Source organism: Pelophylax lessonae (genome assembly GCF_965119305.1).
Source record: "Pelophylax lessonae genome assembly, chromosome: 4".
In the NCBI taxonomy this organism is placed as follows: Eukaryota; Metazoa; Chordata; class Amphibia; order Anura; family Ranidae; genus Pelophylax; species Pelophylax lessonae.
In genome coordinates, this window is record NC_138771.1 from 380,700,652 (window position 1) to 380,713,947 (window position 13,296).

Genomic DNA, 13,296 nt, shown 5'->3' on the forward strand with positions numbered 1-13,296 from the left:
TGAAGATTTGAGGGTGCTGCCTGTTCCATACTCCTCCTACTCCTCATCCATCCTTTTAGGGGTACAAACAATAGTAATTGGGGCCTAGTGTGGTTGTGTACGTGTGAGATACATACACTTTTTTTGATCATATTTCCTATTCCGCTATTCAATAAAAACCTTTGGGGATCAATTAAATTGCGGGATAGTCTGTGTCAGTACGTGTGAGATCAACCTTTCCAAGTTTTTGGGGTTCATCTCATACTTCTGAAGATTTGAGGGTGCTGCCTGTTCCATACTCCTCCTACTCCTCATCCATCCTTTTAGGGGTACAAACAATAGTAATTGGGGCCTAGTGTGGTTGTGTACGTGTGAGATACATACACTTTTTTTGATCATATTTCCTATTCCGCTATTCAATAAAAACCTTTGGGGATCAATTAAATTGCGGGATAGTCTGTGTCGGTACGTGTGAGATCAACCTTTCCAAGTTTTTGAGGTTCATCTCATACTTCCGAAGATTTGAGGGTGCTGCCTGTTCCATACTCCTCCTACTCCTCATCCATCCTTTTAGGGGTACAAACAATAGTAATTGGGGCCTAGTGTGGTTGTGTACGTGTGAGATACATACACTTTTTTTGATCATATTTCCTATTCCGCTATTCAATAAAAACCTTTGGGGATCAATTAAATTGCGGGATAGTCTGTGTCGGTACGTGTGAGATCAACCTTTCCAAGTTTTTGAGGTTCATCTCATACTTCTGAAGATTTGAGGGTGCTGCCTGTTCCATACTCCTCCTACTCCTCATCCATCCTTTTAGGGGTACAAACAATAGTAATTGGAGCCTAGTGTGGTTGTTTACGTGTGAGATACATACACTTTTTTTGATCATATTTCCTATTCCGCTATTCAATAAAAACCTTTGGGGATCAATTAAATTGCGGGATAGTTTGTGTTGGTACGTGTGAGATCCTTCTTTCCAAGTTTTTGGGGTTCATCTCATACTTCTGAAGATTTGAGGGTGCTGCCTGTTCCATACTCCTCCTACTCCTCATTCAGCCTTTTAGGGGTACAAACAATAGTAATTGGGGCCTAGTGTGCTTCTGTACGTGTGAGATACATACACTTTTTTTGATCATATTTCCTATTCCGCTATTCAATAAAAACCTTTGGGGATCAATTAAATTGCGGGATAGTCTGTGTCGGTACGTGTGAGATCCACCTTTCCAAGTTTTTGTGGGTTCATCTCATACTTCTGAAGATTTGAGGGTGCTGCCTGTTCCATACTCCTCCTACTCCTCATCCTGCCTTTAGGGGTACAAACAATAGTAATTGGGGCCTAGTGTGGTTGTGTACGTGTGAGATACATACACTTTTTTTGATCATATTTCCTATTCCACTATTCAATAAAAACCTTTGGGGATCAATTAAATTGCGGTATAGTCTGTGTCGGTACGTGTGAGATACACCTTTCCAATTTTTGGGGCGCATCTCATACTGCCGAGGTTTTGAGGGTGCTTCAGTCTGCCTCCTGCCTGCTCCTCCTACTCCTCTTCCTCATCCTGCCTTTAGGGTACAAAAAATTGTAATCGGCGCGGCCTAGTCTGTGTTTGTACGTGTGAGATACACCGTATTATAAAATTTTTCCTATTCCGCTATTCAATAGACACCCTTTTGGAGTGTAAAAAATTAAATTACGGCATAGTCTGTATCGGTACGTGTGAGATACACCTTTTTAAATTTGTTTGGCGCATCTCCTTTCCCCGCCAAGGATTGCAGGGCGCTTCAGTTTGCCTCCTGTTCCCAACTCCTCCTACTCCTCTTCCTCATCCTGCCTTTAGGGTACAAAAAATTGTAATCGGGGCCTAGTCTGTGTTTGTACGTGTGAGATACACCGTATTATAAAATTTTTCCTATTCCGCTATTCAATATACACCCTTTTGGAGTGTAAAAATTTTAATTACGGCATAGTCTGTATCGGTACATGTGAGATACACCTTTTTAAATTTGTTTGGCGCATCTCCTTCCACCGCCAAGGATTGCAGGGCGCTTCAGTTTGCCTCCTGTTCCCAACTCCTCCTACTCCTCTTCCTCATCCTCCCTTTAGGGTAGAAAAAAATTTAATCGGGCCTAGTCTGTGTTTGTACGTGTGAGATACACAGTTTTTTATCCTATTCCGCTATTCAATATACACCCTTTTGGTATAAAAAACATTAAATTGCGGCATAGTTTGCATATTTGACTGTGAGATACACCCGTGCGATACTGTTGTTGTTTTGTTCCGCTATTCAATAAACACCTTTCTAGGGCAAGATCTTAAATTACAGAAATATGAGGAGACCGTCAAATAAGGGCCGTGGCCTGGGTCGTGGTGCTGCTGGTAGAGCTCCTGTTGCAAGGAGAGGACGTGGTCGATCTGTGCCAGCTACACGCACCAGTCAAACACCTTCCTCAAGTGTGAGTAGGCGACAGAACCTGCATCAGTATTTGGTAGGGCATCATACGCCTCTAGAAGTGATGAGGCCAGAACACAGAGAGGCGATGGTAGATTGGTTTGCTGCTGACAGTGCCTCCAGTTCCTTCACATTGCCATAGTGGAGTTTCAGCTGCAGCACGCACGCGTGAGTTGCTCTGCGGAACAGCACCACTTCTCCACCAATAATTGGGCCTCCGTGCGAGACCTGTGTGCCTTGTTGCGCTGTTTTGAGTACTCCACCAACATGGCCAGTGGCGATGACGCCGTTCTCAGCTTAACTATCCCACTTCTATGCCTCCTTGAAAAAACAATTCGGGCGATGATGGAAGAGGATGTGGCACAGGATGAGGAGGAGGAGGAGGATGAAGAGGTAACATTTCCAAGGCTTTCAGGGCAGTCATTCGCAAGGGGCTCTGAGGGTGGGTTCCTGCACACACAAACGCCAGGGACACAATTGTCCAGCAGGGGCACAGTTCTGGAGGATGAGGAGGATGAGGAGGAGGAGGAGCTGGAGGAGGAGATGGAACCATGTTCACAGCAGGGTGGCACCCAGGCCAGCTCATGGCCATCACTGGTGCGTGGCTGGGGGGATACAAAGGACACGGACAATACACCTCCCACAGATGACAGCCTTTCGTTGCCTCTGGGCAGCCTGGCACACATGAGCGATTACATGCTGCAGTGTCTCCACAACGACCGCCGAGTTGCCCACATTCTAACTTGTGCTGATTACTGGGTGGCCACGCTGCTGGATCCCCGTTACAAGGACAACGTACCGTCCTTAATTCACTCACTGGAGCGCGATCGCAAGATGCGCGAGTACAAGCGCACGCTGGTAGACGCGATGCTGCTGGCATTCCCATCTGACAGCGGGGCCACAGTGGAAGCACAAGGCAGAGGAGGAGGAGGTCGCCAACGCAACCAGGGCACCGCCAGCACCTCAGAAGGCAGGGTTAGCATGGCCGAAATGTGGAAAAGCTTTGTCAGCACGCCACAACAAACAGCAGCACCAGCAGCTCAGATGGAACGTCTTAGCAGGAGGCAGCATTTTACCAACATGGTGGAGCAGTATGTGTGCACACGCCTACATGTAGTGAATGACGGGTCTGCCCCCTTCAACTTCTGGGTCTCCAAATTGGGCACATGGCCTGAGCTTGCCCTTTACGCCTTGGAGGTGCTGGCGTGTACTGCAGCCAGTGTATTATCTGAACGGGTATTTAGCACGGCTGGGGGCGTTATAACAGACAAGCGCAGCCGCCTGTCCAGAGACAATGTGGACGAGCTCACGTTCATTAAAATGAACCAGGCATGGATCCCACGGGACTTTTCCGTACCTTGTGCAGAATAGCAATGGATACCGACCTTACCCACCCATTGTTCCATTTTTGCTCTTTCTCACTCTTTTGGGGTGTACCCTCATTTAAAATTTGTGAAAAGAAGCAGTGTTGGCTACCTCGTCCTCCTCCTCAGGGCCAGATTAACGTAGGGGCTATTGGAGCTGCAGCTCCAGGCCCCTACCTTTTATATAGGCCCCGGGTTGGCCATATTCACTGTTACCGCTCTTCTGTCACTTGTAAACACAGAAGTCTGGCTTCTATGCTCGCTTCCCCAGGCAGCACCCTCAGAACCTCCCCACACAGCGCGAAGGCCGGACAAGGAGGGACAGTTGCCGATGCATGGATGTGTTTATGGGCTTCAGAGACAGCATCCCATGTTGAATTAGGCATGCATGGCTGCACCCTTCCTCCTCTGGGTGCATGCCAAGGCACGGCCCTTAAGGCCCTTCAAAATCCTCAGCACCAAGCCCATGATGCTCTTAATCCGGCCCTGGTCCTCCTCCACCGCCGCTTCCACCTACACCGCCCATAGGTGTGCGCAGTCTATTGCATTAGGGTGTGCACCCCAAAGTTTAAATACACATGCATGTGTTTGCCTACATGTACATGGCCCGATACATTACTCTCCCTGCTGGCAAAGAGAAATAGAGCAGAGCAGGTCCGAGGGAGATCTTTCCCATCTCCTCACTGGCAAACAGAGTGATAATGCTATGTGCCCTAGGTGATTAGGGTGTGCCCAGGCACACCCGGCACACCCTGTGCGCACGCCTATGACACCGCCACATCCACCACCACCTCAACCTCCCTCCTACTCCATATGGGCCTCGTCCTTCAGAGATGAAGAACATTGTTTTATTTTTCTGTTTTTTTTTTGTTGTTTTAAGTTATTTCCCTATCCACATTTGTTTGCAGAGCACTTGCCATGCTCTTAATTACGTTTTGCTGCCATTTGCAGCACTCTAGCCCTTTCCTTTGGTGTTTTAGAGCCATTTTAGTGCCTGAAAGTTCGGGTCCCCATTGACTTCAATGGGGTTCGGTGTCCGGGAAAAGTTCGGCAAAAGTCCGGGACACGGACCCGGACTTTTTTTTAAAGTTCAGCCGAACCCGTCGAACACGGACATCCAGGTGTCCGCTCAACTCTAGTTATGAAACTATTATCAGTCCACCACTGGAAGGCTGTTGGACTTTCCAGGGCAGGTGGAAACTAGCAAAATGGACAGGGGAAGTTAGGCCAAGATTAGAGAGCTGGAGAACTGGACAGAGTTATGTTGCAGAATGAGCCAAAGGGAAGAAAGACAGAGATAGGGAATAATCCAGGGGAGAAAGTTGACTGCAATTGGGAATCAGTTTGGGGTTTCTAGTAGCAGCCACAAGAGAAGGTACTTGGGTGCATGCAAGGCAGAGATATGGACTACATGAGCTACCTAATATTATCCGATCCATTCACGAATACTCAAGCCTCTATCTCACTTATGAATGCCCCCATTTTTTCTAAAAAAAGAGGGGGAGTTTGATCCCATATTTTACAAATAACATAGTATTTTGCATAGCCTTTTTTTGTAGTGTACAAAATACATATACAAAGTTTTCACAATATGGTTCTTTTGATGGAATTAATACAGCCTACACACTAAAAAGGAAGATAAGTACAGGATGACACTGTTTATAGTTTCTGGAATAATGGTGGTTAATTACAGTAGCTAAGTAGAGGGGAACGTAGGCTTCAACAAACTAACCGTGTCAGGAGAGAGAGTGACATTTAAAGCAGCTGATTTAGATTAATTACTACACAAGCCCAAGACTGATTAACATGGATAGATTTTTTTATCCAGTATAAAAAAGTGTGGGGGAAGTAGGACAGGTTTGGGAAGTGCCCTGAAATGCCATAATGTCTCCAAAGTAAGAGCCTGCATCTATTACCCAAGAGAGGGAACTGGTAAACAATTGAAATCCAAGTATGAAAAGCAGGGCCAAAATGCCATCAAAGTAAGGGCATAGTCCCATGTTACTGTATCAAAAGCTTTAAACATATCTAGGAATAACAGAAATCCCAGGATATTGTATGTCTCTAATACATTAAACAGACCAGTAAGGTTACTGCGGATATTATCGCTGGCCTGGCAAAGGGAAATAAACTCAACCCCTGCCGCCATAACCTTCTGGTTCAGTAAGGGTTGATACAACTGAAGAAACGGTGACAGGTACTTACCAAGTGTGCCCTACTATGCATGTCCTTCCTACCCAGCTCCTTCATTCAAAGAAGCCATGCTACAGCTTCTATGAATGACACACGATCTATGAATGAGGAGAGGCGAACGTTTCAATCATCTGACCATGCACTTTATTGGAGAGGGTTGTGCACTAGCACGTGCATACAGCCTGGGTGCAGAAACTGAAAGTGGCCTAGGGCAGGGAGCACTGGACAGGCAAGATGCTGGACTTCAAAAGCCAAAAAGGTAAGCATTAGTTAATTACAAAAATTACCACAAAACAGCTAAGTCCAGTCTGTAATATGACAGGGAAAATTTCATTTAGATTTTGGTAATGCTTCAAAAGCAGAACTCCGGGGAAAAAAAATGTTGCAATGCAGTGGGGCTGTGCTGGCAGTGCATGGCTTAACCGCTTGTTTAGTCCAGTGATGAACAGAAAGGCTATACTTACCCAATCCTTCGATCCTTTAAAAAACAGCACTCCCCCATATCCAGTGGTACACTGTTCCTGCCTCCTCATGTTCAAAGCAGGTCTATGGGCATGGTGCCATCATTAACAGTCCACAGCGCTCAGAGGATTTTCAGATTAGGTAAGTATATCTCAGCTCTCCTGATCCCTAGACAAAAACAAGCAGTTAAACCATGCAGTGTGGGTTAAATCCCACTGCATGGGAAAAAATCCTGGAATTCATCAAATAAATCACTATAATTTTGCCTTATCAGTTAACTCCAGTGTTTTTCACCTGTAGGTTAAAAATCAGCAAGCTTTGATGAAATGTTGGCCAAGCAGAAATGGCTAATTTTGCTTATGCCTATTAGCTGTACATGTACAAGAAAGACAGTCAATTTTAGACTGGAAGTTGTAGTTGTGCATACACACAGAAGACACCAGTGATCCATTATACTGGACATTCTGCCACCTTTAGTTGGAAAGCCAGGAAAGGGTAGGAATTCCTACTTTTACCCCCCTCTTATTTTGCATCAATTTCATCTTGATTTTGTGGGCCCTAATCCACCTGAATGTAAAACTGTAAATGACTTGGGCATTTAATATCATGAACATGATTATAAAATGCCTAAGCAGAGTTTATGTTAAGCAATCAGCTGATCTAGGGACATATGACCGCTCCTTTAAATATGTAAATGCTACTAACCATTCAATTAAATGAGGTACTGAATTCCCAGCAGACTAAGACAAGGAAATGATAAATGATTATCCAGAAAGACAGAAAGTAAGGAAAAGGAAAAGTTTGCTTTATATATTAAAGGTAAGAGGGATAGGAAAAGGGAAGAAGCACTTAAATTCTTTACCTCTTTGTTTATGTATCCATCTTTGTTTATGTCATAGAGATTAAAAGTCCACCTCAGCTTTTCGCGAATTGTTCCTCTTAGCAAGACTGATAAAGCTGCTACAAAATCCTAGGAAAAGAAAAAAAAACAGAAAGCATGACTAATAAAAAGGAAAACTAGAAGGGTTTTGGGCCAATTACATTTTTTCTTGTATACATTTTTGAACTGTAGTTTATATATTACTATGTATTAAAAAATGTTTTAATTAGATTTACAAATAAACATGTAATACATGGTATAATGACACTCATGTTACAGTATTGTGGGTTTTCTAAGGATAGCACTGAAGACACTGCTTGCTTCAAACTCATTCTCTCTCTGAAACATTGTAAAGCATCGTCCAAACTATTGATGGGAGAATGTTCCTAAATTTGAGTAATCAAATTTTTAGTGCATTTTATTAAAAATTTGGTAAACCTAAGCTTAGAGACAAAACTTATTAAAGTAATACAGTTCAATACAGGTGGGATCAGAGGGACCTGCTCATTAGAGCTCACAATTTAAAAGGGATACAAAAGGGAATAACTGTGGGGGATGAGCTGATGGAGAAAGTGAAAATACAAATACAGTTGTTGGGTGGAGCAGGGATAGGCGTTTCTGAAGAAAAGGGTTTTCAGGGACCGCCTAAAAGTAGTCAAAGTAGGAAATAGCTGGACAAATTGGGGTAGGGAGTTCCACAGAGTGTCCACATCGGCCGTTAACCCGATGTAGTCGGAAACCTGTTGGTCTAGGCGTTCCTTCATGATGGATCCGGAGTACAGCTGTCGATGGTTCGGCTGAAAGAAGGATCTCATATCTGAAGTGACCAAGACATCTTCCAACCGCCCTCTTCTTGCAGGCGCTGTTGGATTGCTACCCGCAACTGTCTCTCTGTAACTGGAAATTCCTCTGCCAGCGCACGCAAAAGCAGAATGCCGCATTTCCCACAGCAAGGCCTGGAAGTGCTGCATTCTGACCGCGCCCTGTGATTGTGGTAAAATTTTCGCCATTTTGTGTTTGTACCGGGGGGCTAAGTACGTTGCCACCCAGTACTGGTCCTTGGCCTGTATGCATTTTATACAGGGGGTCCCCCTTAAAACACTGCAGCATGTAGGCCCCCATTCCCACTAAACTGGAAGCAGTATAGTGGCCTGCTTCCAGCTCATCATCCAGGATAATGTCGTCCTCGTTCTCCTCCCCACATCCACGGATAACACCAGGGATCCCAGAAAGGTTTAAAGCATGCTATTCTTGCTCCTCCTCATCCCCCCCAGCACCATCCTCCTCCTCTGACTCCTCTTCAGACTCCTGCTGTTGATTTGTCTCAGATGGAGTAGCACCCCCTGTGAATTCATCAAACATTGCGACTTCCTGATCTTCCTGCTCCTGCTCCTCGACGGCTTGATCAATGACACGACTCAATGCACGCTCCAGAAAGAAGGCCTAAGGTATGATGTCACTTATGGCGCCCTGGCCGTGACTGACCAGTTTGGTGATCTCATCGAATGGCCGCAGAAGTCTGCATGCATCCCCCATGAGCAGCCACTGGCGAGGTGAAAAAAAAACCCAAGCTCCCCAGAACCTGTCCTGCTGCCGAGTTTCGAACAGGTAGTCAATAACTGCACACTACTGCTGGAGCAGCCTATCGAGCATATGCAATGTTACATAGTTACATAGTTACATAGTTAGTGAGGTTGAAAAAAGACACAAGTCCATCCAGTTCAACCCATGATGCGTGTGTGTTTGCTTTTAACCGTACATTGTGTACCCCTGTATGTTGTGGTCTTTAAGGTGTACATCTAATAGTTTTTTGAAACTATCTATGCTCCCCGCTGATACGACTGCTTGTGGAAGAGAATTCCACATCCTTACCGCTCTTACAGTGAAGAACCCCTTACGCACTTTAAGGTTAAACCGCCTTTCCTCAAGTTTTAGTGAGTGGCCACGTGTCTTATTGTATTCCCTTTCTCTGAATAGTTTGTTCCTTATGCTAGGGTCGCCAGTACAGTATTTGTACATTGATATCATATCCCCCCTCAATCGTCTCTTCTCCAGAGAGAATAGGTTCAGTGCTTGTAGTCTTTCCTCATAGCCGATGTCCTCCATTCCCCTAATTATTTTTGTTGCCCTCCTCTGGACTTTCTCCAGTTCCAGCACATCCTTCCTGCGGACCGGTGCCCAGAACTGGACAGCATACTCCAGATGTGGCCGGACCAGAGTCTTGTAGAGCGGGAGAATAATCTCTTTATTTCTGGAGTGAATCCCCCTTTTTATACATCCCAGTATTCTGTTGGCTTTGCTTGCGGCGGCTTGGCATTGCATGCCACTGCCAAGCCTGTTGTCTACCAGTACCCCCAAGTCCTTTTCCATCCTAGACTCACCCAGAGGTTCACCCCCTAGTGAATAGCTTGCTTTCTGGTTTCTGGCACCCAAGTGCATTACTTTACATTTTTCTACATTAAACCTCATCTGCCATGTGGTTGCCCACCCCGTTATTTTGTTCAGGTCTGCTTGCAAGATTTCCACATCCTGCATAGAAGATATTGGCATGCCTAATTTAGTATCATCTGCAAATACTGAGATTGTACTAGATATCCCCTCCTCTAGATCATTTATGAATAAATTAAACAGGATTGGTCCCAGGACAGAATGTTGAGTTCCATCGCGTCGACAGTCACAAATAAGACGCCCGGGGGGCAGGTTGTGTCGCCGCTGAATCTCAGCAAGACGAGCCATGGCTGTGTAAGATCTTCGGAAAAGGCCTAAGATTTTCCTGGCCTGCCACAAGACGTCCTGGACCCCAGGGTATTTGCCAACGAATCGCTGCACCACCAAGTTCAGGACATGTGCCATGCATGGCACGTGTGTTATTTTGCCCTGTTTCAGCGCGCTCAGCAGATTGGCACCGTTGTCGCACACCACTTTTCTAACTGACCAATTCAGCGGTCTCAGCCACTGATCTGCCTGTGAACGCAAAGCTGAAAGGAGTGCAGGACCAGTGTGGCTCTTGGCTTTCAGGCACAACAGACACAGCACAGCATGGCAACGTCTCACCTGGCATGTGGAATAGGTTCTGGGGATCTTGGGCAGCGCAGGAGAAGAGAAGGTAGCAGCGGAAGAGGAGGAGTCAGCTGAAGAGGAGAGGGAGGATGGAGGAGGAGGAGAAGAAGAGGCAGGCCTGCTTGCAATCCGTGGCGGTAAAACTAAATCTACACGGGTGCCACGGGTTACATGCTTAATGGCCATCAGAAGGTTCAACCAGTGGGCAGTAAAAGTGATATACCTTCCTTGCCCATGTTTGTTAGACCATGTGTCTGTGGTCAGATGTATCTTGGCACCAACACTGTGTGCCAGAGATATATTCACTTGCCGCTTAACATGGTCATACAGCTCTGGAATAACCTTTTGCGAGAAATATTTCCTGCCTGGGACCTTCCATTGTAGTGTTCCAATGGCCACAAATTTCCGAAAGGCCTCCGAGTCCACCAGTTGATATGGCAGTAGTTGGCGGGCTATCAGTTCCAACAAGCCAGCAGTCAAACGTTGGGCAAGAGGGTTATCCGGCGTCATCATTTTTTTCCGCTCCATTTGAACCACAGAAGCCTGCCTTTTTCCAGAACAACGTGACGACGGCATCATGGAAGGTGGAGTGGAGGGCAAATGTGAGGAGAAGGAGAAGCAGAAGGAGCTGGACGGTGAGAGCCTGGAGTGTGGCTTTGTAGGTTCTGTCGGTGTTGCTCCCACTGGACTCAGTGATGGGAGTTTAGGTGCCTTCTTACGGCGGTTGTCCCTAGGTGAGTGTTGGGCTTACCGCGACTTATGCGTTGACTGCAAAGGCTGCAGATGGCAACACTGTTGTCAGCAACGGACACATTAAAAAGCCCACACTGCGGAGCCATGTGTCGACATCCTGGGAGCACCAGATGTGACTGTACATGGTTGATGGCTCGCTCCTGATACATTTGCAGTCTGCTTTCTACCTCTTATGCAATGCAAGTTCTGCCTGCCTCTCCTCCCTATCTGCCGGTCCGTCTCAACCTCTGAACTCCCTTCCTCTTCCTCTCTTGTGGACACCCACGTGACGTCCATAGACTCGTCATCATCGACTTCATCTTCCCCACCACTAACATTCGAGTAGGCAGCAACAGCGGGGACCAACCTCCTTGGGCTGATCTGGGTACTGTCGTCAGACTGCTGAGTGGCGGCTGTTGCTACCTCCTCTTCCTGATCCGATTCCAATGGCTACGCATCGCAAACGTCTTGTGATGGATCGGAAAATAATTCCAGTGGCTCAAGTGAAGGGTATGTGGTGGTGGTGTCTTTGGGGGTGCACACAGCAGAGCGTGAAGAGGGTGCAGATAGAGAAGATGAAGAGGGTGCAGAAGAGGAAGGCTGAGTGACCCACTCAACCAAGTCTGGTGCGGCCTACCGCTCCTGCCCTACCCCTACAACCCCTGCGTACGTCTCTGCCTCTTCCTCTGCCTGTCATGTTTTTTAATTACCCTGTGACAACAGTCTCTAGAGAATCGCAGTATATCTGGAAAAAGGTAGATAACACCCTGCTTCAATCTGTGGTATTGGGGGGCCACAGGTTTATCACACCAGTTCTACAAATAATTGCCCAGTATCTGTTGTCACTGTGTGTAGCACAGTTAACACAGCAAAAGAGGCCAAATTTTTGCAGGACTAAAATACAATCTTAGAAAAGTATACTGTTAAATAACACCCCGCTTCAATATGCGATATGGGGGGGGGGCACAGTTTTATCACACCAGTTCTACAAAAAATTGGCCAGTGAGTTTGGCACTGTGTGTATCAGACTTCATACAGCAAAAGAGGCAATATTGTTGCAGGACACAAATACACTTGTAAAAGTATACTCTGATAACACCCCACTTCAATATGTGCTATTGGGGGGGCCACTGGTCTATCACACCAGTTCTACAAATAATTGGCCAGTAACTGTTGTCACTGTGTGTAGCACAGTCAAACCAGCAAGAGAGGCCACATTTTGGCAGGACTAAAATACCTCTTAGAAAAGTATACTGTTAAATAACACCCCGCTTCAATATGTGCTATTGGGGGGCCACTGGTCTATCACACCAGTTCTAAAAAAAATTGGCCAGTGAGTTTGGCACTGTGTGTATCAGACTTCACACAGCAAAAGAGGCAATATTGTTGCAGGACACAAATACACTTGTAAAAGTATACTCTGATAACACCCCACTTCAATATGTGCTATTGGGGGGGCCACTGGTCTATCACACCAGTTCTACAAATAATTGGCCAGTAACTGTTGTCACTGTGTGTAGCACAGTCAACACAGCAAGAGAGGCCACATTTTTGCAGGACTAAAATACACTCTTAGAAAAATATACTGTTAAATAACACCCCGCTTCACTATGTGCTATTGGGGGGCCACTGGTCTATCACACCAGCTCTACAAAAAATTGGCTAGTGAGTTTGGCACTGTGTGTATCAGACTTCACACAGCAAAAGAGGCAATATTGCTGCAGGACACAAATACACTTATAAAAGTATACTCTGATAACACTCCACTTCAATATGTGCTATTGGGGGGCCACTGGTCTATCACACCAGTTCTACAAATAATTGGCCAGGGAGTTTGCCACGGTGTGTAGTGTTGCTGCAGAAATGCTCAGTCTCACCACCACACCTGTCACAATGCTGCACAGTGCACAATAATCCTACTAATGCACTATAATATGCTTTCTACAAAGTATATTATACTGTGGATTAACCCCCTCCCCCACCCCCCCTTTTTAGTGCACTGCACAGCAATACCAAAACATTTGCAGCCCTTTAAATTACTTTTGTGGACATTGACAGAGCGATTTTTGTGTGACTGCAGCTGATCTCTAACTTCCCCTAAAGCAACCACTGGATATCTCTCCCTATAGTAAAGAGACTGTAATAGACCCTAGAACGACATTGGAGCACTTT

At 45.9% G+C, this 13,296-nt stretch overlaps 1 protein-coding gene across 2 annotated transcripts in view; it reads right to left on the reverse strand.

The window, feature by feature from the left end:
- Nucleotides 1-13,296, reverse strand: part of KCNIP1 (potassium voltage-gated channel interacting protein 1) — a 390,322-nt gene that overhangs the window by 47,989 nt on the left and 329,037 nt on the right. For both annotated transcript variants that reach the window (XM_082255328.1, XM_082255327.1), the window contains one exon: nucleotides 7,315-7,422. In XM_082255328.1, the coding sequence (XP_082111454.1) occupies nucleotides 7,315-7,422 (108 nt within the window). The remainder of the gene's footprint in view (nucleotides 1-7,314; nucleotides 7,423-13,296) is intronic.